The 26,917-nt window shown below is 55.7% G+C and overlaps 1 protein-coding gene across 12 annotated transcripts; it reads right to left on the bottom strand.

Moving 5' to 3' along the window:
- Nucleotides 1-563: 563 nt before the first annotated feature.
- Nucleotides 564-26,393, bottom strand: ENTPD6 (ectonucleoside triphosphate diphosphohydrolase 6). 12 transcript variants are annotated; one of them, XR_011380029.1, is made up of 15 exons: nt 26,225-26,393; nt 24,732-24,819; nt 17,576-17,896; nt 14,658-14,734; nt 10,773-10,916; nt 9,785-9,860; nt 9,157-9,192; nt 8,209-8,297; nt 7,458-7,537; nt 6,523-6,587; nt 5,457-5,558; nt 4,160-4,297; nt 2,712-2,903; nt 1,682-1,794; nt 564-1,509 (listed from the first exon to the last, which is right to left on the bottom strand). XR_011380029.1 is itself a non-coding variant. In XM_051834449.2 (15 exons), the coding sequence occupies exons 3-15, from the start codon at nt 17,865-17,867 to the stop codon at nt 1,411-1,413; spliced, it is 1,368 nt and encodes a 455-aa protein (XP_051690409.1). In that variant the 5' UTR covers nt 17,868-17,899; nt 24,732-24,819; nt 26,225-26,393; the 3' UTR covers nt 564-1,410. The 12 variants fall into 12 exon arrangements, 11 of the variants coding, with proteins under 11 accessions (XP_051690409.1, XP_051690410.1, XP_069908256.1 ...); XM_051834449.2 differs by having other exon boundaries at nt 2,712-2,768; nt 17,576-17,899; XM_051834450.2 differs by having other exon boundaries at nt 2,712-2,768.
- Nucleotides 26,394-26,917: the final 524 nt, after the last annotated feature.

The following is a 26,917-nucleotide window of genomic DNA, read 5'->3' as shown; positions in this document are numbered from 1 at the left end:
GCACCTTTCACTCTGCCTCCGGAGCTCTTTTGCCATTTAGACTGTTAGCCGTTAGGGCAGGAAGGGCGCAGCAGTGCCGTGTGCCAAGGACGGCATTCCCCTGCCTCAGATGCGTCCCCCCCAGTACACCTTCTGATTGGGGGGGCTCCTTCCTGCTTTCCTGACCCCTCCCCCAAGGAGTTTTGGGGAGAGCAGCTGGCTCCCATTGGGTTCAGGGTCTCCCTCCTGCCCCTGGAGAAGGGGGTCGCACTGGCCACCTCTGCTCGGAGGCTTCCTCCCTCTTCTGATTGCCCTGCAGACAGAGCTGCTCAGACGCCAGCAAAGGTGCTTCTGGATTCCCCCGGCTCCAGGAGGTGATCCCTGCTGAGCACACGCGAGTGGAGCTGGTGACGTGCCCAGGCCCTCAACAGCTGGGGCCTCCAGGTAGCTCCCTGTGGCCTCACAAGGTACCCTGGCAAGAGGGGTAAAGCTACACGCCACCCCCATGCCGCCTTCCTGGGTGGTTCCTTTTGAAGCGCCAGCGGGGCTGACGGCTGCTGATGCCAAGAGGACTGCACAGGACCGACCTTGTAAACCTTTTATTTTGAGCAGACTCATGAGATTCAGCTTATTTTGTGCATTGTACAGTCACTGAGGGGACAGCAGGAGACAGGCACAGGGACCCACACCACGTCCGAGCTCACACTGCCCACAAAGGCTGGATAGTGGCCCGAGATGCTGTGGTTCTGGCGGTCGTGGCCCGGGCCTGTCCCTGCTGGCTGCCAATGGCTCACGGCAGCAACACATTCACCAGGACAGGGTTGGTGTGCAGGAAAGGGGCTCAGACAGTTCCCACACAGACACCCCGCACCCCAGCTGCACAGCAGCGGGTGCGTTTACAGCAGCTCAGAGTCCGCTCCACCACTTAACCCCAAACTATCCGAGGGTTTGCACCTCTGGGGGACTTCCTGGCACCGCCACCACCCAGCTCCCTCCAGAGCAAGCAGGACCTGCCTCAAGCCCAGGCCCCACCATGCCCATGGGCACCACACTGGCCCTGACAACTCCCCACTTCTGTTCTGGGGAGGAAACAGCAGGGGCCGGGACACAAGATGAACACAGGCTGCATCTCCTGCCTCAGTGCACACCCTCTGCCTCCTTGGGCTCACCAACCTCCTGGAGCCGAGGCAGGAGGGAGGCTCCAGCAGGGCCTGGGTTCCAGCCCTGGCCCCGGCTTCCACACAAGGCCAGCTGGTGTGGGCCTTGCTGGTGCCAGGCCCTCAGAGTCCCGAGGCTGCCCAGGGCTGCAGGGAGGAGGGGCTGTGGCCCGAGCTATGATTCCTCAAGGATGAAATCACCTCCAGGAGGGCAGGGGACCTCGGGGACAGGTGCTGGGAATGCTGGCTGGGGGCGGGCCAGGAGGCTCAGCTGCTATGAGGCGGGACTCCTCTGTCTGTTCAGGGAGTCGATGTAATGGAAAATGGCCCCCAGGGCCCAGCTGGTCTCCACGTTGTCGATCTTCCGAGTCAGCTTGAAAAGACAGAGCGGGGGTGGCAGGGGCCCATCACACACCCAGGACAGCAAGGTTGGGTGGCCGACTGGAGGGGGCGGGGCCGTCACACACCCAACAGACAGCACGGGCTGGGCAGTGACTTCCAGGCAGCCAGGCCCTCACCCGCTATGGGGCGGGTCGAGTCCTCACCTTCAGCACTTTGTTCCTGGGAAAGCCGAACTCCTGCAGCAGCAAGCTGATGTAGGTGAGGTCCATGCACACGAAGGGGCTGCTGTGTGGCTGCGTCTCCAGGGTCCGGCACACTGCAGGGCACGGCAGCTTCCCATCACACAGGGTGGCTGTGTGCAGACCCCCCACCCCACCCCACTGCACCCACTAGGGAGTCTCAACGGGCCCTTCCTTGCTTCTGATGGACAGCTCAAACTAGCTCTGTGCCCAGGGCACCCCCAGGACCAACAGGGACCTGCACGCTTTGTCTTGGGGTCACAAAGACCACCACCTCCCAGATGTCAAACCCAGAACAACCTACTCCTGCTCCCAGGGAGTCGGACAAATCCCCCCAGGGTTTCCTGGGGTCCCACACAGAGTCTTGCCCTGCTGAAGAGTCACAATGCCCAGCATCCATGGGACATGCCAGCTTAAAAACAAAGGCTAATCTTGGGGCATGGGAGAAGGACTTAATATGGAGAATGTACCCGGCTTCGCTATTCTGCCCTGCAAATTGGGAACCACAATCCAAAGGGCAGAGTATGGACATTAAGGCTTCGCAAATATTCTCTGGAAGCTGGGACGCAGTGGGGGAGGGCAAGCAGGGCCTGGTCCTGCAACCCGATGCCTTCACTCTGCTGTGCAGGGCCCCGGGGCTCGTTCAGAGCCAGGTGAAGATCAAGGATCGGCTGGGACAGCCCAGGGAAATCACTGTCACCAAGCAGCAGGGAACAGGTGTCAGAAAAAAATCGAACCGAGGGAACCGGTTCGCCACAGCCCTACAGGGAAAGAACCAGGACCATGGTCCTTTCACAGCTGGGGACACCAGAGGCCCTGCCACACCCACTGTCAGGAGGGCCGGCCCTGCACAGCCATCCGTGTGTGCTGGCAGCCCCGAACGCTTGGCTGCTTGGCAGGATCATGGACCATATGAAGTCTGTCCAGCACTCAGTTTCTGCCTCTCTACCCCTCGTCCTGGCATTCTGGGAAGCAGAAGTGCGGAGTCACTCACCGTACTTGGCTGCAGTCTCAAAGTCTCCCACCACGAGGCTGCCTCCTTTCTCAGCATCTGGGGGACGAGACCGACACGCGGGCTGCGGGGGCGCCATGCAGGTGTGTGATGGCCTGGGTGGGAGGTGCGAGGCCTGGACAAGGCACCTTCCTGCTCATGCTCCAGCACATGATGGCCCAGGCACCTGGGTCCCTGCCACCCACATAGGAGACCCGGATGGAGTCCCTGGCCCCTGGCTCAGGTCCAGCCCTGGCTGTTGTGGGTATTTGTGGAGTGAACCAGCAGATGGGATCAATTTCTCTCTCTCTCTCTGCCTTTCACATAAATAAATCTTTTTTAAAAAGTGAGGAAATGAGGCTGGCATTGCGGTACAAGAGGTGAAGCTGCTGCCCGCTGTACCAGTGTCCCACATGAGTGCTGGTTTGAGTCCTGGCTGCTCCACTTCTGACCCAGCTCCTTGCTGGTGCACCTGGGAAGGCAGCAGATCACAGCCCAAGTGTTTGGGCCCCTGCCACCCATGGAAGACATGGATGGAGTTCCAGGTTCCTGACTTCAGCCTGGCCCAGCCTCGGTCACTGCAGTCATTTGGAAGATCTTTCTGCCTGTCTCCCTCTCTCCCCTCCTCCTCCTAACTCTGCCTTTCAAATAAATAAATACATCTTAAAATAAAACAAAACAAAATATTGCTGGGTCTCAGAGGGGCAGCCACCCTGGAGCCATGTAGAGGGAGTGTCACTGGGTGTCAGCTGAGTGGCCTGGGTGGCTCAGAGTCAGCCCGAGGTGTGGGCACTGCCCAGCTACTGCACTGTTGGGGGAGGGCCGGACACAGCGCCCCTGATCCAGCCCAGAGAGCTGGCAGGGCGTCCCAGGCTGGCAGGTCAAGCCGTCCAAGGGAGAGGGGGTGCCTTCCTGCTCACTGGCCCACCTCTGCACTCAGCCCAGTCGGGGCAGCAAGGGCAGCATGGAGATTGTGGGCAGCCAGAACTGACGTCTGGTTTCTTCTCTTGTCCGGATGCCAGCATCACGATCCCACCCACAGGAGTGCGTTTACATAGTCTCAGATTGATTTCACTAAGAAAACTTCCTGTCTCTGCCCACCAATGTGCCTCACAGCCCTCTCAAGAGTCTCCACACGGTGCAGCTGCCAGCCACAGCCAACTCAATGCCACGCCTCGTCACGCCTGCTCTGCCCTGGCTCGCTGGGCTGGGGGCAGGGTCGGAGTGACACCCACCTCCCCTGGGACATGGCTCAGATCCCCCCTCCCCACCCCCCAGGGAGTAGCCTGAGGGGACACTGCACAGGGAGCCAGACAAACAGCATGAGTCAGCTCAGGGCCAGCCCCGCCTCCCAGCAGTCACACAGGTAGCCAGGGTTTATGACTTCCTGTTCTAGGGACAAGACCAGGTCCACTCCCACCATCCCAGAAGCCCACCAGCGCCCCCCTTACCGATGAGGCCGACACTGGCTGCGAGGTCGTAGTAGTAGGAGAAGGCGTAGAACTCCACGCGCTTTACCTCCTCGGTGTGGTGCACCCTGTCCCGCAGGACTCCGGCCACTCTGCGGGCACACGTCTCGTACAGGCTTGCTGCGGGGGGAACCCAACACTGGGGGTTGGCGGGCCATAGCGCCGTGCAGCAGGAAGAGGTCGGACCAGAAGACCCCACCCGGGGCCAGGGGCTGTTCACCTCCCCCAGCCCCAGTAGTCCTGGAGGAGCAGCAGGGAGAGAAGCCGCGAGAACACCGGTGCCAGGGAGGCCACCGCCCGCCAATACTGAGCAGCCTTTCGACCAGGCCGTGGGTAACGTTACCACACTCGGCTCTGCCCTCAGCCGTGCCTCACTGGCTACCTCCTCCCAGTGTCACACGGAGCCTGCTGGGCCACCTTCCACGCTGTGCAGTGGGACAGGCGTGGGTGACACGAGGCCTCAGAGGGTAAGGGATGGCTGTGGACGTCCAACAGACACCCCGAGACCCCATGCAGACCTGCTCCACAGAGTCCCCGACCATCAGTATTCCCTGTGGCCCAGAGCACAGTTCCTCTTTCCCGCCGCTCGGTACACACGGCAGTAACTGAGGGGCCTCAGCACGTGCCGCTCCTCTGCCCTGGGGGAGCCCCATCTCAGGTCTGAGCCGCTCATTCCGGCCTGTTCACGTCTCTACTCAGACGCCACCCCACAGACCTCCCTCGACAAAACTGCAATCCCCTCCAGGCTTGTTCCCTGTGTTTTACTGTCTCCTCCCAGAGGGACAGGAGCTGTGCCGCGTTGTCCAGCCCACTGCCAGGTAGGACACCAACCAGGTCACCAAAGGAAGACCCCTCACGCCTGGCTGTCCAGCCTGAGGACAAGAAGAAATGGAAGGGCAGGCAACAAAGGCCACCCAGGGAGCTGTGGGAGGCCCATAGCCCCAGTGTTCCTCTGCTCACAAACAGGCTCAGTGGAGCTGCCAAGCCAGGCACAGCCCTTTGTCTCAGGCCCTGCTCACTGGAGCCCTGTGGGAGACAGGGCCCAGCCCAGGCAGGCGTCTGGACACAGACAAGCGAGCCTTGTGCGTGGCTGCAGGCAAGCACTGGCAAAGGCCTCTGGAGGTTTCTCAGAGCCGCCCGCGTTTCCCAGGCAAGGCTGGGCTTGTCTGGAGCACCCCACCCACCGCACTTCTCAGAGGTGTCTGGGAAAGGTCCAGGGGGCAGGGGCAGCTGCTGTTCTGACCCTCAGAAGCCACCGAGCAGCAGCAAAGCCACGCACCTGCCTCCTGGCCCGCAATCCGGTAGGTGATCTCAGCGTGCTCCCACTCCCCTCTGAAGTTGGGTGGCAGACAGGGACTGAGCAATTCCTCTCCATCCTTAGCTGAAAAAGAAGGGCACGTCAGCACAGCCGGGGGGTGTGCTGGAGCCTGGGGTAGATGCTGGGGCCGGAGTGTGGACAAGGTTTTCCTTTGCAACACAACGAATACCACCAGTACGAGGAGCAGCGCTAGGATTGGAAAGGAAGAAATGAAATAGGATGTGTGCATGAAGCTCCAGGGGAACACGCCTACTTAGAGGAGCCAGACTGAGGGGCAGAGGGCAGGTGGGTGGAGGACACGTGAGCCTGGGGCTGGGGGCGTGGGGCACATGCGCGGGTGGTGCCGGGCCCTGGGTAAGGCCTTTGGGGCCCTGTCAGCACTGGGTGGGATGCCAGGCTGACACCAGCCTCAGTGCAGGGCCCGAGAGGAGCCACAGGGGGATCCCTGAGTCTCAGAGCACGGCCACAAGGCTCACAGGGAGCGGGAAGGCCTGGATGAGAAGCACCTTCCTATGACCCTGACACAGGCTCTGTCCTCGGCCACCACGTCTGGAAGGGAGGGCTGAGCTGGTTTTGTAGGGTCCTTCATAAAGCAGAAGATGCCGAAGAACGTCCTCCAAGGCTGGAATCACAGCAAGGAGAGAAACTCTCCCAACACCCATGCAACAGCCCCAGCACCACCTCCATTGGGCCCTTCTGTTCCACCTAAGATCAAGGTTCTGGCTTCAAATCCCTAAAAACACAGCAATTAAGAATGTAGGTGACAGACATGTAAGGCCACCTTCAGCTCAGTTTCAGAAATACTGTCACTTGCATCTCTTTAAAAACACAACCTAGAACATGCACAAGTGAAGCCCACTTGCCTGTGTCCCTGTCAGGTGCCACCAACACAGCCTGGGGCACATTATTGGCTAGCAGCAGCCTGGGCGGCGAGCAGCCATCACGGGCAATCTCTCCCAGGATGCAGCTGCTGCCCTCCTGGAGGCTCCAGCCTCCTGCCAAGGCTGCGGCCTGAAGCACCACTTACCAGGCTCCCCTTCCACGCCGCCCAAGATCGCCAGCCGTGCCGACATGAGTCCAAGCCCTAGGTAGCTGTGGAGACAATGCCGGGGTGAGGCTGGGGGCTGCATATCCACCCCCACTAGGGCCAGACACCAAGCGGCAAGGGTGGCGTCCATGGGAGGCGATTAGCATACTTCTTGGCTTCTTATAGAAGCCTCTTGTGGAGTTTGAGTACTTGGCTAATTAGCAGGGGTGGCTCACACGGCAGTAGCTCACTGGGAGCTGTGGATACGGTGTAAGGCAGATGGCCATGACAGTGCTTATGAAGGGCTTGTGTTTTGCAAAGAGAACCTACTGGAGACACTACACGGTGGACCAGTGGCCCAGGAAATTCCTCCTGCTTTTTCGCAAAGCTTTTCCAAAGCAGAAGAAAACAAGCACAAAAGGACTTTACTATAGATAAATTATAAAATGAAAATTATAAAATGTAGATAAATTATAAAATGCCGGCACTGCGGCATAGAAAGTTAAGCCTCTGTCTGTGATGCCAGCATCCCATATGAGCGCTGATTCGAGACCCGGCTGCTCCATTTCCAATCCAGCTCCCTGCTAATGTGCCTAGGAAAGCAGAAGATGGCCCAAGTGCTTGGGCCCCTGCACCCATTTGGGAGACCTGGATGAAGCTCTTGGCTTCTGGCTTTGGCCTGGCCCAGCCCTGGCCACTGCAGCCATTTGCAGGGTGAATCAGTGGATGAAAGATATATTTCTCTCCCCATTCCTTTTTCTCTAACTCCACCTTTCAAATAAATAAAAAATAATAAATCTTTAAAAAATGAAGGAGGCAGGTGAAGGGAGGAGAAGGGGCAGGAAGACCCAGGTGAAACTTAGGCTGCGATCTGGTCCCTCTGAGGTGGGGGTGCAGGGCCGACAGTTGGCTGCCCCCCCGGCCCTGACACCAACCTGTAGGAGTAGAGCCTGTAGGTCCTGTTGAACATCTGCAGGGCGGTCAGGTGGCCAGGAGGGGAGCTCTGCAGAGTGCCCTAGGAGGGAGGGGTTTGTTTCCTGCTGCCTGCTCCACAATACCATTCCCTACTCCCTCAATTCCTTTGGAAGGATGGGGCTAGGCAGACGTCATCAGGGACACCCCAAGTTTGTGAAAGAAAGCGGAGTGGGCAATGACAAAACAGAGCAACCAGGGTGAAAAGGAAAAGGTTCGTTTCCTCCTCAGGAGTCACGCTGCACTACCCAAGACAGCCCTCAGCCTGACTCACTGACGGCTCAATGCAGTGGGGCAGGAGTCAACGGGGGAGCGGGGAGGGGCTGAAGCACTTGCTGGCCTTAGGTGGAAGCACCTTCGTGTCCTTTAGGGCATCTACTCGGCCACTTGGCCAGGGGCTTCAGACCACATGCTGTCTGCTCCTGCCCCTTTCAGAATCCCGCGGCGGGGAGGAGTCATCCACTTCACTGTCCCCAGCCCAGAGGGTCCCGGTTACTAATTCATCACCCCGCTGAAGACCAGAGTTCTGTTTATGTTTTGCAGGGAGGGCTGAAATCTGAACAAGGGGCTTCTCAATGAAGGCACAGCCCCCCAGGGCTCAGGGGCACGCGGGACCCTGGCCTGGCCACAGTTACCACCCTCCATTGCACCCCTACCCTACTCTGCTCCTCCTGTGGGATGGGTGGGCCCTGGAGGAGGGCAGGGGCTGTGTACCTCCACACTGGGCAGGAAGGTGATCTGAGTAGACCCTCCGCCCAAATCCAGCATGCCCACGCTGCTCCTGCCCGGGGTCTTCAGACTGCCTGCAGGGTGGCAAAAAAACAGCAGTTATTGGCAGCAGGCGGAGAACAGGGGCAGCATTAGACAGAGCCTAAAAGCCAGAGCCTTAGTGGAGATAAGTGAGGCAGAGAAGTTGCAGTGGACATTCCCATGTAAAGGTGGTTAGGGGCAAGACCAACAGCTCGACCAGCTGCCAGATAGTGACAGATCTGCCACACCCACTGGGCTCTCCACAGAGACAGACTTTGATGTTCCTACGCGGGGACCCCCTCAACCCCACCAGCTCCATCTCCATCTCTGTTCCCCAAAGTGCTAGACGCGGAGACCCCCACCACCACTCAAAAGGGGGCACCTCCTGCCAGGAAATGTCTTTTTCGTAGACTTATCAGACATACTGCACCTTCCCACAATTCCAGCAAAGGGATAAAAATCCATATGCACTGAGAACAATCCAAGAAAAATGACTCTGGTTTTCAGGAACAGGTGTTCCCAACTCCCTGCTGTACCTACAGCAGAGGAATTCCACTGTGAGGTGATCAGCAGCCATGTTCCACCTAACAGTCGAAGATGAGACTGGTTTCCTTCGTTGCCTTGCCCAGAAGGCAGGGGCTCTGCAGGAGGCAGGCAGGGGCAGGGCTGGAAGCACAGCAGCCAGGGACGAGCCCTTCCTAGCACATGCACACCGGCCAGTCTGCAGCTGCCCGAGCCAGGCGGACACCTCCACCTGTCCCCAGCACCCTGCTTGGGGTCAGCAACACCACGAAGTCCCAAGGAGTTACCATAAAGGGTAGACAGGGGCCCCTGCTCTCCAGAAAGCCCTGCCCAGCCCTCCTTGGCAGGCAGCTCTGACCTGTCAGCCTCTGTGATCCAGGGGACACGCACCTGTCAGGAAGTTGACAGTGATCCACGCCGAAACACCTGCAGGAGAGTGCCACAGACAGTGCTGTAAGCACCGGAGACGCCATCACCACCACACACAGAGCAGAGTGACGACCTCCTCACCACCCTCAGCCTTCAGACCCCTACAGAGAGGGGCATTGTTCACAGACTAATCCAGAGGCTCCTGAGGGATTGTTCTAGAAGATGCCACTCTAACTCTTCTTTCCCAAGTGCCACATCTCTGATTCTTCACCACTAGCTTCCTGTTTTGGAGGCAGAAAAAGGACTCAAGGTTCCTTCCTCCCACAGCAACTCTCTGTTGTGCGTTTAACGCCGGGCCAGGGGAAGCTTTTCTTTCTGTCCATTACAGATGCAAGCCCACTGTTCTAACGCGGTGGCTGCCGGGATGCTCTCCAAACGTTCTCCAAGCCCAGAACGTGGTGTTTCCAGGGGCGACTTCTGTGCCAGCTCTGTAGCTGGCCCCCAGCAGACCCTTTGATGCTCAGACGGCAAATGGGAGGTGGGGGAAGGTAACTGGGGCCATCGTGCCTGCCTGGCTCTGGCCACGGGGAGGGTACCTGCACAGGAGCAACCCCACAGCACACAGCAGAAGCTCGGCTGGCCACGTTACCTTCGTCTGTCCCGTTCATGATAGAGACACAGTCATCTCCCACCAGGAAAGGCGACGCCTTGAACACCTCTTCCACCTGAAAGGAGAGACAGTCTTCAGCCGTCAGAATGCCAGGCACACCATGTCCTCAGCAGGTGGATCCCTGCCCGCCACCTGCAGGGATTCAGATGTGTCCACAGCACCAAAGCCTTGGCTCTGTGATAAGCTTCTCCGAACCCTGCAGGGGGTTCCCCAGTTATCTCTCAGGGCCAGCTGAGGCTCAGGTTCCCCTGGAGACCCCGTCTTAAGCCACACTAAGCTGGAAGAGCTCTGGGGGACACACTCGGGCCTGCCGGGTCTCAAGATGCCACCCTGATTCATGACGTTGGATGAAGGAGCAGGTGGCCCTGCAAGGTAAGACCTGGGGACCACCTGCATGCCTGATGGGAGTCACTCCCAGTCCCTCTGGACACCCGACCACACCTGGGCCCCACAGTCCCACCGCAGGGGACACTGGTGGGTGTGAGTAGTTTGGGAACAGAGAGGGCCACTTTGCTCAGTCGGGAGGACTCCTTGCCAGCCCTGAGGCAGAGGGTGGGCAGCTGGGAACACGCAGGCCCCGCAGACACTGGGGCCAGAAGAGAGGAGGGATAGCACCATGAGCAGAGCTGGTGGAGAACATGCAGGGTGGGCTGGGCTGACCAACAGGAGTGCTGATCACACAGCCCTCTGGGTGCAGGGAGAGTGTTGGAAAGAACGGCACACTTTAAAATACAGTTGTTTTTCTTGTTATAAAGCACAGATTTGTTCCCAGAAACACAAAAAGCCTTAAATGTCACCAGAAGGAAGTGTTATTCATCCTACTGCCCTGCTACCTGCAGGGGATGCTGACAACATTCCCAGAGTGGGGCCACCCTCCAGGAACCCCCAAGTATCCCGCCTGCCTGCTCCGGCCTGGCCACGGAGCCAGGGCTTGCACTCGCCATTGGCCACCTCAGGCCCAGCTCACCTTCTGCAGCAGCTTCTGGGCTTTTGCTCCTGGCAGCAGGCGCAGGCCAGCGGTAGCCTTGAGCACCAGTGGGGTGGCCTTCCAGAAGTCAAATGGGATGTCCTGCTTGGCAACATCCAGCAGCTCCTGGATTCCCTGAGCACTCTGCAGACATCGTGGGAGCAAAGTGGGCACGCGGAACCCAGCGCACGGGGTCACAATGCTACCCCTCCCCTTTCGGTCTGCTGAACAGTGTCCGTTTCCTAATGTGCCACGTCGGCAGGAAACAGGGATGCGAGTGGTGGGGATGTGGGGACACAGGGACCAGGCGGTCACAGAGGAGATGGCTCAGGGCCACAAGAGGCTGTTCAACTGCATGCAGCACCCATGTCCAGCCCTGTCACCCCCGGCACAGGTTCCCAGGATGCGAGGATGTGGAAACCAGCTGGGTCTAGATCCTGAATCTCATGAACCTCAGGGTACCTTCTAGGGTGCTCCAGGTCCCAAGGCTGGATGGGGCTGTCAGTGCAGGAAGAAGGCAGGAAGCAACCTGGGAAAGTGAGGCTGGGTACTGTCGACCAGTACAGTGTACCACAAGGGAACTGCTGCCCAAGGCAGAGACCCAATTCCTTCCACCCAGAAATCCTGTTCTGAGAATCCACTGGGGAGCAAGGCCCTGGCCTGTGTGGGTGACGAGGTGACAGATGGCACCACTCCATCTGCATGTGCATGCAGAATAACACGGAGGCACTTACTCACAGACATGTGAATGAGCATGACAAAGTGGGGGACACAGCCCTCCTGGGGGCAGCCTGGAGTGGGGGGAGCCCTCCACACTGCCCTGGGTGGCTTGTCCTTTATTCCCCTGGACGTTTGTTATCTCCCCGACCAGTGAGGCTTGAAGGCCCTAGGAGTTCATTTTCAAGATATTTAATCAGGACTACTCTTATGGCCACTCTAGTATCACTGAATGCAAAGCTTCAACAAAATTTTATTTGAAAGGCAGAGTCAAAGAGAGAGACAGACAGAGAGGTGTCATTCTTCCATCTGTTAGTTCACTCCCCAAAAGGCTGCAATGGTGGGACTGGGCCAGGCCGAAGCCAGGAGCCTGGAACTCCATCTGGGTCTCCCATGTGGATTCGGAGGCCCAAGCACTTGGACCATCTTCCACTGCTTTCCCAGGTACATCAGCAGGGAGGTAGATCAGAAGAGGAGCAGCCAGGACTTGAACCAGTGCCTATAATGGATGCCAGCACTGCAGACTGTAGCTTAACCTTCTATGCCACAATGCCAGCCCCCACATTTTAAACATTTACTTTCATCTACCTGAAAAGCAGACCAACAGAGAGAAAGAGACCCAGACAGAGAAAAGGAGGAGAGAGGGAGAGGGAAGAGAGACTGAGATTGATTTTCCCTCCACTGGCTCACCCCCAAATAGACAACAGCCAGGTCTGGGCCAGGCTGGAGCCAGCAGCCTAGAACTCCATGTGGGTCTGCCCCATGAGTGGCAGGAGTCCAAGCACTTGAGCCTAGGATGCATTAGCAAGAAGCTGGATCGGAGGAAGAGGTGCCAGGACTTGAATCAGCACTCCCACATAGGATGTCGTCCCAAGCAGCAGCTTAACCCACTTCACCATGACGCCTGCCCCTCCATTTGTTTTTTTAACTAAGCTACCAAGAAACAAGTCTGAAACTACAGTAGTCTCCCTTATCTGGGGTATCAGTTACCTGAAGGGGAAAACTCTAGAAACAGACCATCCCTAAGTTTTATACTGCGTGCCGTTCTGAGTGGGGTGGTGAGGGCTCATGCTGCCCTGCTGCAGCCTGTGAGGGGCGTGGGTGTTCCCCTGTGCAGTGTGCCCACACTGTTGGCCTCTGAGTTGCTGAGTGGCAGGGTCAGCTGCCGGACTGCTGTCCTGGTTCCGCAGTGCTCGTGTGCGGGCAACCCTTCTTAATGCTGGCCACAAAGCACTGGAGCAGTGAAACATCAGGCAGGCAGTTTGCGTACGCTGATGAGAAGCTGTGAAGTGCTTCCTTTTAAGTGAAATGCTGAGTTTTCAGCATGACAGAATAAAAAAATAATCCCATACTGAGGTTTCTAAGATCCATGGTAAGAATTAATTTTCTGGGGCTGGCGCTGTGGCACAGCAGGTCAAGCCACTGCCTGTGACACCAGCATCCCACTTCTGATTCGGCTGCCTACCGCTGTGACAGCAGGACAGCCCAAGTCATGCGCCCTTACCACCGCGTGGCAGATGCAGTTCCTGGCTCCTGGCTTCGGCCTGGCCCAGCTCCAGCTGCTGTGGCCATTTGGGGAGTGAACCAGTGGATGGAAGGTATCTCTCTGCCTCCCCTTTCTGTAACTCTGCTTTTCAAATAAATAAAAACACATCTTTTAAAGAATTTTCGGGCCGGCGCCGCGGCTCAACAGGCTAATCCTCCACCTAGTGGCGCCGGCACACCAGGTTCCAGTCCCGGTCGCCCCTCTTCCAGGCCAGCTCTCTGCTGTGGCCCGGGAGTGCAGTGGAGGATGGCCCAAGTGCTTGGGCCCTGCACCTCATGGGAGACCAGGAGAAGCACCTGGCTCCCGCCATCGGATCAGAGTGGTGCGCCAGCCGCGGTGGCCATTGGAGGGTGAACCAATGGCAAAGGAAGACCTTTCTCTCTCTCTCTCTGTCCACTCTGCCTGTCAAAAAAAATTTTTTTTTTCTAACTGTGAAATGGTAAAGACAGAAAAAGAACTTGTGGCTGGTTTTGCTGCTGCACCTCAACCTGCAAGAGTTATGGCCACAGCATGAGGCAAGGGCTTGGTTATGACGGGAAAGGCGCTAAGTGACAGGGTTTGGTGCTATCCGAGGCATCCCTGGCAGTCTTGCAATGTATCCCTACAAAGAAGGGGGGGGGGGGGACACTCTCTACTGTCTGAGACCACAATATGCTCAAGAACATGACTTAAGAAGTGCTTCGGGGTGTGTGTGCCAGCATTGGGGTGCAGTGGGTTAAAGCACTGCCTGTGAAGCTGGAATCCCACATAGGAGCGCCAGTTTAAGTCCTGAGCTGCCCTGCTAATGTGCCTGGGACAGAAGCAAAAGATGGCCCAAAGATCCAGGCACCTGCTACCCACGTGGGAGACTCGGATGGAGTTCTAGCCTCCTGGCTTCGTTCTGGCTCAGCCCAGGCTGTTGAGGACATTAAGTGAACGAACAGTGGACGAAAGATTGCCCTCTCTCTCTCTTCCCCTCTCTGTTGCTCTGCCTTTGAAATAAAAGAAACGGATCTTAAACAAAAGGCAGGCTTGAAGCCCCAGGGACTCAGGACTGAACTAACAGCCAGTGAGTGTTTGGAAAAGCAGGTGTTTGGCAGCTGTGAGCTTTACAGGTGTCTGAAGTTTCACAGCTAAAAACTTACAGAAATCATGATTTATAGTTTAAACCAATTTCTTTTATATTTATTTGGTTCTGTGGATTTTGCATAACACATTTTCAATGTGATTTTTTTTTTTCTCATCACTGTTTGCTAGCTTCCATCAAAGCAACTGAAAAACACAGGACACGTACAGGTCTTGTGCAAAACTCACGAAGCTAAATTAGTGTCAAACATTTAAATATTCAAATGTGCAAGTAAGCTTTTCCTGTTTGCAGCATTTGTGCTTCTGAGCTGCACCTAGGCTTGGGGACGGGTCTGAGCCTGTGAGCGGGGGTGGGGGGCACCTCCTCGGGGTTAAGAGCTGCATGCTTCTCTCTCCCTGCCCATCCAGAATGGCACGGAACGCCTCAGGCAGCACCAGCAGGGATGCCCTCCTCCATGACCGTGCCCACCCTGTTCATAAAGGAGAGGACCAACTTTTGCACATGGTATGGCTACAAGACAAATCCGACGAGCAGACGGAGGTGGGGAGCTCGTTACCTTTTCCACGTCATCAGCGTAAGCAGAAAGACCTGGCTTCAGTGCTTTGAAGGTTTCGTGGGTCAAGGTGGGAGTTTCTAGGGGGAAGACATGTTCAAAAGAAGGAACAGCTATGAATACACCTGCGAACGTACAAAACACACACCTGTGCCACATTTTTTAAAGCAGGGGTCTGATGACACGGACCAACCCCACAGGGGCAGTTATTGTGGCCTACATTCTGCTTCTTGCATTCAGCTGAACAAGAGTGTGAGATTTAGTATTTGGGACAGATTTTTTTTTTTTTTTTTTTTTTTAGATTTTATGTATGTATTTGAGAGGATGAGAAAGGGCAGAGAAAGAGAGCACCCATCCACTGGTTCACTCTCCAAATTCCTGAAATCAGGGCTAGACTTAGGGTGAAGCCGGGAACAGAGAGTGGAATCCAGGTCTCCCACATGGGTGGCAGGGACCCAAGTACTTGAGTCACCACTGTTGCCCTACAGGAAGCTGGAGCCAGGAGAAGGGAGCTGTGCTCAGGCACTCCAGTGAGGGATGTGGACGTTTCCATCAGCGTCTTTTTAAAGATGTATTTATTTGGAAGTCGTAGTTACAGAGAGAGGGAGAAATTTTTCATCCATACAGAGAGATCTTCCATCCGCTGGTTCATTCACCAAATGGCGGCAACGGCCAGCGCTGGGCCAGGCTGAAGCCAGGAACTCCATCTAGGTCTCCCATGTGGGTGGCAGGGACCCAAACACTTGGACCATCTTCTGCTGCTTTCCCAGGTTGTTGTTAGGGCGCTGGGTCAGAAGTGGAGCAGCTGGGACTTGAATCGATGCCTATATGGTATGCCAGCATCGAAGGCGGTGGCTTAACCCACTATGCCATAGCGCTAGCCCCTTAATTAGCCTCTTAACCAATGGGCTAAATGTTGGCCCTGACTTTTTTTAAATTGACTTTATTGAGAATAATTTATATACAAAAAACGACATCTTTTAAAGTGTTAAATTTCAACAAAGTACCTTCTTACTGATTTAACAAACAGCAGAAAAGAATTCAAAACTGCAAATATGGAAACTATTTCTTAGACTCAGGGATGGATGTTTTACAGTAAAGATCTGGAGATTTTTCTTAATTTTAAAATACTGAATGGCTGGGGTTGGTGTTGTGTGGTGCAGCAAGTTAAGTTGTTCCCTGCAACGCCATCATCCAATATGGGCACCGGTTTGAGCCCCAGCTGCTCCATTTCCAATCCTGCTCCCTGCTAATGCAACTGGGAAGGCCAGAAGAAGATGGACGAAGTCCTTGAGTCCCTGCACCCACGTAGGAGACCTGGGTGAAGCTCCTGGCTTCTGCCTGGCCCAGTCCTAGCTCTTGTGGCCATTTTAGGAGTGAACCAGCTGATGGAAGACCCCCCCCTCCCCCTATCCCTCTCCCTGTAACTCTACCTTTCAAATAAAATGAATCTGAAAAATAACAGTGACTGGCTAAATAATCAGGAGCAGGTTGCACTCCTGCATGTACAGCAAGGAGGTGTTCACAGCACCATGGCTAAGGGAGGAACCCTGGGCCAGGAAAAAACAAGGGGAAAACTTTTCCCAAGGATTTTTTTTCTCATCCAAAGATGAAATGCTGAGACATGGATGTTGAAGGGGCACATGCTGGTATGGGCTGAGTTAAATTTCACTCCAAAACCATTTTTGGAAGTAAGCAGATCTAGTACCTAAAGATTTAACTGTTGTAACAAGTTAAAAATAAAGCAGATGATGTCAGAATATGTAAAGCAAGCCACAATAGCCTTGGAGAGTGTCCAGAGCCACCAGAGCAGTGAAATTCTAGAACAGAGTCCACTTAAAAGGTCACTATCCGGGCCTGCCCTGTGGCACAGTAGGTTAATCCTCTGTGGCTCTGGCATCCCATATGGGTGCCAGTTCTAGTCCTGGTTGCTCCTCTTCCAATCCAGCTCTCTGCTGTGGCCTGGGAAAGCAGTGGAGGATGGCCCAAGTGCTTGGGCCCCTACCCGGAAGAAGCTCCTGGCTCCTGGCTTCAGATTGGTGCAGCTCCGGCCGATGCAGTTTGGGGAGTGAAACAGCAGAAGGAAGACCTCTCTCTTTCTCTCTCTTACTATCTGTAACTCTACATCTCAAATATTAAAAAAAAAAAAAGGTCACCAAGGACCAGCGAGGTGGACGCCCGGACATGTGACCAGGGCACCTGCCGGCAAGAGGGCTGGGAAGGCTGCTGACTGCCACTGGAGGGACACAGCAAGGGGGGCAGAGGCGAAGTCTGCAGGTGCAAGAGAGGCGGCAGGGGATGAAACCAAAGGCCCAGCTCGAAAGACAGAAGGGCAGGAGGAGAGCAGGGCAGGCAGCGGCCAGAGTCCCACACCCCCATCTGCTGGCCTTGGCCCACCTGGGAACACAGCTGTCGGGACTCAGGTTGTGGCCTCCTTCTCAGTACCGAGGCCCTTGTCTGTCACCCCCGGGCTGTCTGGGCCTCCTGCAGCAACTCCAGCTTGGCCCAGGCTCCAGATCTGCCATGTACCCAACTCGCCTGGCTCCCTGGTTCCCAATGGGCCTGAATCTGGGTTACTCTTGCCTTAAAGTCTCCCAGTGTGACCTCTGACCCAGGACAAGGTTGTGGTCACCTGGCCTGCAGGTGAAACACAGGGCTAGGGCCAGGCCACCTGATGGCCTCTAGGGGTCTCAGCTGCCCTGCTGTGGTGGTCACCATGAACCACTGGGGACTTGCTGGTGAATTTAGAAGCCTGGGACTCAGCCTGCATTCTAACAGCATTTTCGGGAATCACGGCATTTTGACAGGGGAGCCCAAGGTGGGGGCTTCAGCCCACAGGGTCTTTTGGAGAAGACCCCACGAGCACTGGTATTCAAAGGGGGGGATGGCAGACCCTGCGTGTGGGCTTTCTGCCAGAATACCTCCAGGCAGGCGTGCAAACTGGAAGACGTGGACACGGGTGCCGGTGCTGCCTGCGTCAAACATGATCCCGTAGAAGACCTCGAGACCACGTGGCGCTGTCTCCTGGGGGCTATGGGCCTGCGGGCCTCCCTGGGCGCCCAGAGCCATGCCGGAGATGCTGAAGAAGGCCTGGGTGGCGGAGGCCCGGTGCCACTTGACGTAGGCAACGTAGATGAACAGGCCCACACACAGCCCCAGCGGGTATATCACCTTGGTCATCCGCAGTGTCCCATGATTTGGTATTTTTCTCATTTCTCAGGCTGCCCGGCGCCGTGCTGCAGCTGCTGGAGGAAAGTGAGCAGAGACAGGAAAACCGGATCAGGCTGTGAGGTTCCCGTGTGCATCAGAAGCCCTGCCCTCCCCAGCCCCTCCCAGGGACCACAGGTTCAGTGAGAAACTAGCCGGCATTTCTCCAGGATCAGAGGCCTCGTTTGGTCTGTGCAGGGATCCTGGAAGGAGTGACCTAGAACCGCCCGAGGTCAGCTGGACTGGGCACAGACCCCAGTGGCTGGCAGCTCCCAGAACTGCTACTCAGGTAAAACAGTCGAGTGTAAAAGGAGCAGACACACCCAGGCTCCCAGTGCACATCCCTGCTTCCACTGGGGCGGTCCACTGTCTGTCCCTTGGCCAGCAACAGAGAGCCAGGCATAAATGTGAAAAAAAATCTTGTTTTTCTTGAAGGTTCATGGTAGACGCCTCATTTCGTCTGCCTGGTGCCAACGAGGAAACAATGTCCGTGTACTTTGGAAGCCTATAAAAATTCTACCAGGGTAGCAGAACACATTAATTCAGTGCCACTATTTTTTGGTTCAATACCCACCAAAATGAACGCTGTTTGTTCAGGTTTCATTAGTGGCTCCCAGCTCAAGGCACTAATGTGTGGGAACCTGGGGCTTCAAAAGACGAGAAGTGAAAGGCCTGATTCTCAGGGCTCCCCTGGCCCTCCCTGGTCCATCCCTCACTCTCTGAGTCATGGGGAATGGTAGCCACGCCTATTGGAAGCAGGATTCGGGACTGGGCTCTGCCAGCGGCAGTGGTAGCGTGTGGCTATGGACGAGTGAGCCCCAACCCCATGCAAAGCCTGGGATGCAGGGCTAGGCGCCAGCAGGTCCTGGTCTCCCACGGTCTCCCTCCCTTGGCTTCATGCTTCCTTGTCCTGCTTTATGATTGCAGAGCAATCTCTTACTCCAATTATCTCACTGGACTGAGGAGTGGTGGTACAGCCAGCCCTTGAGGGCCTCTGAGGCCATTTATTTCCCCTGCAGAGCACGTCCTGATGTTTGGTTTTGTCTTGAGGGGTTTCTTTCCCAGGAACCCCAGGCCCTGAGCAAGAAGTAACCACCATCTGCATGTAGCCCTCAGACTGACTGCAGCCGGCTCTGCCATCATCAGAATCCTGTACAGAACAACCTGATCAATCGAAGGAGGGCCACGAACACTTCAGAGCAATCAGGGACTTGGGCATGATCGAACATGCACCTCTCAACCCCAGCTTCAACCTCTAAGAACTGTACCCCAGCCCCCTGGGGACCAGGGAGTTAAGTGACAAGCCTAGCCCCTGGCGCTGTAATAGGTACCTCCCCAGTGTCTGTGACTGGCTGGCTGCACGTGGGGTGGGGGGGACCCCGTTGTGGGATTTCTCCTGTTTCTGATTAGTCTTGCTCTGTAACAGCCTTCTTATCTGCTACAGGAGGCCACCAATCGCAGGAGCACTGCCTCTGAGCACTCACCGTGGAAACTCACACCAGATGTGGGGTTGTGGACGTGTGGCAGGAGGCCATGCCCCTGGGAACCAGGGGCAGTGATGGGGCCGGAGGACACTGTGGCTGCACTGCCTAGGGAGGGAAGTGCAGGGCAAGTCCCTGGCAGCCTGTGTGCCAACCTCACGGCTGGTGGGGAGAGCAGAGCAGGAGTGAGAGGGGTCCCAGAGGAAGATGTCAGGGGCAGCCCAGGTCTTCCTTGGTCCCTCAGGTTAGACAAGCAGCACCCCTGTGCCCCTGGCTGAGGGGAGGGCTGCCCCCACCCCAGGAGTCCAGCCACCCAAGTTGGGGCAGGCAGCTGGGCAGAGGACGCCTGTCCAAGCATCTGCTGTGAGCAGGTGACCCAGACCCGAGGATAAGCCTTCCTCCCCAGGCCTCCTCCAGCCTGACTCTGGGTCTCTCCTGGGTTCCCCCCAGCACTTGGGGAGCACTCTCTCAGGGTGCTGCTGTGACTTTCTGCCCATGCCTGGCCCCCACAGCCTCATCCCGCAGCTCTCTCACCCCTGCTCACAGTGCTCCAGAGGGCACAGAGATTCTCTCCACCCAGAGAACTCAGCAGGACGCAGCGTCAACACACATGGATGGTCGTTTCCATGCCGACAATGACTAATCCAGAAAGGAAATTAAGAAAACAATCTCGTTTAGAATAACATCTAAAAGAATCAAGTACTTAGGAATACAGTTAACCAGGGAGGTGAAAATCTTGTACACTGAAAACTACAACACAGATGAACAAAATTAAAGACAACACAAATAGAGGTCTCGTGTTCACGCACCGGAGGACTATGATACCAAGTCTATCATTCAATGCAAAACCTATCAAAATGCCAATGAGGTTTTTTTTTCCCAGAAATATAAAAAAAAAAATCCTAAAATAGTTTTCAAGAAACCCTGAACTACCAAAACAAGTGGATAAAGAAGAACAAGATGGGAGGCCTCACACATCCTAATTCCAAAATATGTTGCAAAGTTACAGTATTTTAAATGGTTCAGTACTGGCCTAAAATGCACACATAGGCCAATGGAGCAGAACAGAGAGCCAAGCCCAGTGGTAAACCCTCAAACGTGTGGTACGTCAGTGATCTACAACAAGGGTGCCAAGGCTACCCAGCAGCAAGCGGCTTCAGTGGACTGAAGACCTACGTGTAAGCCCCGAGACTGCAACATCCCGACAAGAAAGCCCAGGAAAAAAGCTTCCAGGCGTTGAATCTGGCAGTGACTTCTTACATGTAACAAGGAAAGCACAGGCGACAGGAGTAAAAGATGTCCATGGGATTATATCAAATTAAAAGGCTTCGCACAGCCCAAGAAACGATCAATGAAACAAGAAGGCAGCCTACGGATGGGAGAAAATACGTGTAAGCCAGGGAACTGCAGGTGGCGCTGAGCCCTAGTATGCACAGGGTGTACTCAACACAGCCTGAGACTTCCCTACCTCACGAGGCAATCCGATCTCATTACTCCACAATCAGATACGCAGTCTGCCACATACAGAACACGTGACTGAGCCACATTTCCTTCTGCCCAGACACACCCACAGTAAAGTTTAATATGTAATTGGTCACAGTAAGAGATTAACCGTACTAATAAAATGGAACACTTAAACAACAACGGACAGTAACAAAAGCCACAAGAATGTGGTCTTTCTCAAAACACTGTGGATCTCACAGAGAAAGCTCAGCATACCATTTTTCTTTTCTTTCCTTAAATGGACACTTTGATCTTTCCAGTTAAGGAAAAAACACTCTGTGGCTTCTCTCTGGCCCATCTGAATTGCCTGTGTCATTACTCTCGTGCTTTAGGGCCACTGCTGAGTAGAGCAAGGGTTCCTCACATACAAGCACCGTGATACCAGGACAGCTGATTTAACAACTGGGGCAGGACCTGCCGGGAGAGGGCAGAGCCTGCAGCCTGGATTCCCGGGACAAAGGGATGGTGCAGGATTTTATCAGAATGTCACGCAATTCAAAACTTAGGAACTGTGGACCGGCATAGTGGTGTAGCAGGTTAAGTAGCCGCCTGCAGAGCCGGCATCCCACATAGGCACCAGTTCATGTCCCAGCTGCTTCACTTCTGATCCAGCTCTCTGCTAATGGCCTGGGAAAAGCAGCAGGACATGGCCCAAGTGCTCGGACCCATTGGGAGACCTGGAAGAAGCTCATGGCTGTCGCAGCCATCTGTGGAGTGAACCAGTGGATGTCTGTCTCTCCCTCTCTCTAACTCCAACTTTAAACAAAGAAAAAAACCCCAACTTATGAAGTGTTTATTTCTGGAATTTTCCAGTTAGTACTTTCAGACTACAGTTATAACATGGAACCACAGAAAGTTAAAGTTCAGTTAAGGGGAGACTATCATCTCTGATCTGATAAGGGATTAACAGATATATAAAGAACACCTCAAGCTCAACAATAAAAATGCAACCTAAGTTAAAAAAATGGGAAAACAGATATTTCTCTAAAGAAGATATACAGATGGCCAGAAAGCGTATGAAAAGATAGCATCAATAGTCACTAGGGAAATGTAAAACTACAATGATATACCATCGCACATCCATTAGGATGGCCTCTATTAACAAAAGAAAGTAGATGGGCCGATGCTGTGGCCTAGCAGGTAAAGCCACTGCCTGCAGTGCCGGCATCTCATATGGACGCTGGTTCAAGTCCCGGCTGCTCCACTTCTCATCCAGCTCTCTGCTATGGCCTGGGAAAGCAGTACAAGATGGCCCAGGTCCTTGGGCCCCTGCACCCGCATGGGAGACCTGGAGGAAGCTCCTGGCTCCCGGCTTTGGATCAGCTCTGGCTGTTGTGGTCATCTGGGGAATGAACCAGTGGATGGAAGATCTTTTTCTCTTTCTGCCTCTGCCTCTCTGTAACTCTGCCTTTCAAGTAAATAAATAAATCTTAAAAAAAAAGAAGAAAGTAGCAAGCGTGGTGAGGATGTGGAGAAACCAGAACCCCTGCGCACTGCCGGTGGCAATGTAAGATGGTGCAGCTGCTACGGAGGACAGCGTGGAGCATCTTCCGACAAGCACTGTAGAATTACCGCATGATCCAGCAATGCCACCTCTGGGTGTGTGTCCAGAGGAACTGAAATCAGGACCTCAAAGATTCGCTGCAGTCAAGAGGGGGAAGCAACCTGGATGTCCACTGCAGATGAAGCGGCCGGTAAAGCATGGTCTCTACGTGCAAGGGAGTATCGTTCAGTCCTCAAAAAGACGGGAACTCGGACACATGCTACAATGTGGGTGGTGGACCTGGAAGGCTTTTCGCAAAGTGATGGAAGTCAGAAAAGACAAATGCTCCATGATTCAAGCATTCGTGGTTGCTAGAGCAGTCAAGGTCAGAGACAGAAAGCAGCAGAGGGGCGGCTGCCAGGGACTGCAGGGAGGGGACGTGGGGAGTAACTGGGTACAGAGTCTCACTGTGGGAAGACAAAACGCGTGTGGGGACGGATGGAGGTGGCTGCTGCACGACAGCATGAACGTGCTCACCGCTGCTCCCATATGGGCACTGGTTCAAGTCCCAGCTACTCCTCTTCCGATCCAGCTCTCTACTCGTGGCTTGGGAAAGCAGTGGAGGATGGCCCAGGTGCTTGGGCACCTTACACCCACTTCAGAGACCCAGCTGAAGCTCCTGGCTCCTGATCAGCCCAGCTCCGGCCATTTGGGGAGTGAACCAGCAGATGGAAGAGCTCTCTATTGCTCCCTCTGTCTGTCTGTAACTCTACCTCTCAAATTAAAAAATCTTTTTAAAAATTTTATGCTATGTATGTTTGACAATGGAAAAGTTTGTCAACAGCTCTGAGGCCGGGCAGGTTAGATGCATGGGTCTGCGAGCGGAGGGCACCCGGCAGCGGCAGGGGAAATGCACCAGGCAGAGCCTGCCCTTGCACCAAAATCAGACAGTTTAGAGTCCTAGCCACACCTCACTCTCAGCAATGGCAACAGGTCCCGCCTTACTGAGATTCTTCCTGCCCACAATGCTCAGGGGAGCAGACTTGCATGGAACACCCACCCCCAGGCAAGCTGCCTTTTCTCTAACTGCCTCCCTTCATCCCAACTCTAAGTAACCACGGAATGATGGGTTAAACTGGAAGTACGCGCAGGGAGAAGTTATAGAAGGGAAAACCAACCTGAACTCAGAATGCTGCCCTACATCACTCAGAAGACACATCACCTGTGACCCCACACACCAGGCCGGCAATGCAGCCCGCAGTGGACACCAGCTGACACTCTGCTCCTGGAGACAGCGTCTCCTCCCACGGGCTGGGATGCCAAACACAATTACCTGTGCCCTGACCATGCCTCTCCTGCTCAGGAAGTTCACAGAACACAGGTGAACACTTGGGTTTATCCGTTTGGTAAAAAGGATTTCACACGAGGCATGTGAGGCGAGGTGTGGAGGAAGGGGCACCTGTCCTGCCCAGGTGTCACCCTCCAGACACCGCCATGTATGCAGCTTTTCAGAAGTGCTCCAGTCCCTGTCCTTTTGGGTTTTTAGGGAGGCTGCATAGCAGACTGGGTGGAGAAACCTAGCAAGGCCTGTGGGTTCAGATTCTCTTGACCTGGGGGTCCTCTGTCCACCAATCAGTTAAGACAGGCCCAGGAATTTCCTTACGGCCAGCTCCAAGACAGAAGGCCAGGGTATGACCAGAGTTTCTTTGACTTGCTGCAGAGAGGAGAGCAATCCTGGTTCCCACAGGGGAGGGAGGGACTGTGGATGGAAACCAAGTCTATCATAAGCGGGTTAAGCCACAGCCTGCAGCACCAGCACCCCATATGGGTGCCAATTCAAGTCCCAGCTGCTCCACTTGCAATCCAGTTCCCTGCTGGTGCGCCTGGGAAAGTAGTAGAAGATGGCCCAAGTACTTGGGTCCCTGCCACCCATGTGGGAGACTTGAAGAAGCTCCTGGCTTCAGCCTGGTCCAGCTCTGGCTGTTGCAGCCATTTGGGGAGTTAACCAGCAGATGGAGAACCTGTCTCTCTGTCTCTCCTTCTGTAACTCTGCCTCTCAGATAAATAAATAAATCTTTAAAAATATTACAACATAGAGAAAGAACTAAAGCAGTTATTTCCCTGGATGTACAGTGAGGATGCAAAAGCAATACTAATCATGCAACTATTGAAACCCTCATCACATCATCAAGTTTCCAATCATGTCCTGTGTCAGACTAAGAAGACCGGATGAACAAGTCAGTATCAAATGTATGGTCAAAGTGGCTCGTTATCAAATGTGCCTCCCCATTAAATACCCCCAAAATGGCATCACCTGTGTCCAGAGACCCACAGGGCCTGCACCGCCTCCCTCGCTTTCCACCGACAGCACCAAGGACTGGGCGTGCTGGTAACGCTACTTGCCTGAGGCTGCACCGCTGGCAGTGGTGGCGCAGACAGCAGTCCCCGGCTTTGGTCTCCAAGTTGAAGGCGCTTGATCACTTCACTTTCCCTGTGAACACAAGACTCGACTTCAGACCACAAAAACACTCACGTGAGCTTTAGCTTGATGACAGAGGTTATCCATCAGAGTCCACACAGAACCAGGAACAATCTGGCCCACAGGCCACCCCAGGTCCTGGAGCCCCAAACCTACACAGCCATCCCGTCCCCTCCAGGTTAAGGTGTCTGTCCATGGCTAAGACACCTGTAGAGGGCGCCAGATCTTTGGTCTGCTCAAGGACAGCGAAGGCAGGGCTGAAAGGAAGTGCAGCCAGGCCAGGAAAGAGGGTGTTGGAGGTAAACAGAGCCTTGGGCTCTGTGAGCCCAAGGCAGCAGCGAAGCTGTCCCCTGTCCCCAGGCAGGCCCTCAGGAACACAAGCCCGATGCAGCGTGCACTGGAGCCTGCCTGGTCTGCCAGCCAGTTTCTTCCAAGTGTTCAGTTGCATGCCAGGGTCAGGAGGACCACAGACCTGGGCCACACCTCCAGGGTTAGAGCTCCTCAATAATCCACCAGGCACGCTCCTGGAAAGTTAAAATGGACATCCCCCGGCTTCCTGACCCAGTCCACTCATGACTCAGCCCTGCCAGCCACCTGCTGTGTGCCTATCACAGCAGGGTGGCAGGAGAGGGCACCTCCAGGCCTCGGCTTGGCTTCTTCCCCAGCACCACCTGGGACAGACACGTGGCCCGGGCCGACTGGCCCTTCCCAGGGGCCGCAAGAGCGGCCACGTCTGCTGTGTTTTTCCAGAAGGACACCACCACACCCTTTCTGGCCTGCTCAGCAGCTCTGCAGAGTGGGTGGCAGGGAGGCCCTGGCCATCACATTCCCCACCTGCTCCCCCGTGGACCACGTGGGATGCGTGACCACCCTGGAAAACGGTGCCCGAAGGGAGCGTCTTAGTGACCAATCACCCTGGTGACTGTTACCCAGGGTGAGCGGGCCGTACCCACCTGCCCACCCTGCAACTCCAGCTGTGCCCCCCCACCCCACAACCTGCACAGCTGCATTTACGACAAAACCCGGACCCTGGCCCCCGCAAGCTCAGTCCAGGCCGGCAATGCCGGTCTCAAGGCCTCCCCGCTGGGGCTAACCATGCCCGTAGCTCCAGTGCTGCCCATCCAGCCTGGTTCCCCGGCCGGGAGGGGAGGGGCCTGCAGGCCCAGCCCCCCGGCCGCAGGCAGAATGAATGAACTCCGCAAGGGCGGGCGCCACGCCGAGCCCCGGCGCCCAGCCAGGACCAGCGGAGCCGGGACTGGAAGGCAGCAGGCGTGGGCGGCGGGGTGCAAGCCCCGGGAGCTGTCGCTCGGCGCCGGGGACCTGCCCGGCCGCGCGGGCCTCGCGCCCCGCGCATCTCCGGCGCGTCCGTGGCGGTCCCGACTGCAGGCCCGAGAGAGGCCCACCCGCGGGAGCTTACCGTGTGCTCCACCCACGCAAGTCCGCGGCGCCCCGGCAGCAGGCGGCCCACAGACGCGACGCCGGTTCTCCGGTCCCCGCCGGCGTCACCGCGGCCTCAGAGACCCGCAGAGCCCGGGAGCTCGGTCCCGCCCACGCGCGCGGTCGCGTCACCAGAGAGGCGGGGCTTCGCGGGTCCGGCGGCGCAGGCGCAGTGGCGGGCGTAGCGGGCCCGACTGCGCAGGCGCGCTTAGCGGGCGGCCCTTGGCGCTGGAGGCGTTGGTATTTGTCGCCTTCTGGGCTGCATGGGCGTCTAAACGCTAGGAGTTCTGTATCAGAGATTCCCCAGGGGCCCAGCCCTGGTCATGCCTAGCTTGGATGACCACAGCCTTAACCTTCACAGCCTTGTGGAATTTCTTTACATGATGTGTGAACAAGTTTCCCCCACCTTTTTTTTTTTTTTTTTCAAGATTTATTTTATTTATTTGAAAGGCAGAGTTAGAAGGAGAGAGATCTTGCATCTGCTGGGCCAGGCAGGAGCCAGGAGTTTCATCTGGGTCTCCCAAGTGGGTGGCAGGTGTCCAAGCACCTGGGCCGTCCTCCACTGCTTTCCCAGGCCATCAGCAGGGAGCTGGATAGGAAGAGGAGCAGCCAGGACTCGAACTGGCATCCACATGGGATGCCAGTGCTGCAGGCAGATGCTTAACCTAGTATG

This window comes from Oryctolagus cuniculus, chromosome 11 (assembly GCF_964237555.1).
Source record: "Oryctolagus cuniculus chromosome 11, mOryCun1.1, whole genome shotgun sequence".
Classification (NCBI taxonomy): Eukaryota; Metazoa; Chordata; class Mammalia; order Lagomorpha; family Leporidae; genus Oryctolagus; species Oryctolagus cuniculus.
This window is presented reverse-complemented; position numbering and strand designations above follow the sequence as displayed.

What these genes read in the sequence shown, in the direction of transcription:
- ENTPD6 (XM_051834449.2), bottom strand. Translation starts at nt 17,867, where the DNA reads ATGAGAAAAATACCAAATCATGGGACACTGCGGATGACCAAGGTGATA. An exon ending in GTTTGCACGCCTGCCTGGAG is followed by an intron (nt 14,735 to 17,575) that starts GTATTCTGGCAG and finishes TCTTCCCCCTAG; the next exon opens with AAACTCCCACCTTGACCCAC. An exon ending in GATTGCGGGCCAGGAGGCAG is followed by an intron (nt 4,298 to 5,456) that starts GTGCGTGGCTTT and finishes TTCCCCCCGCAG; the next exon opens with CAAGCCTGTACGAGACGTGT.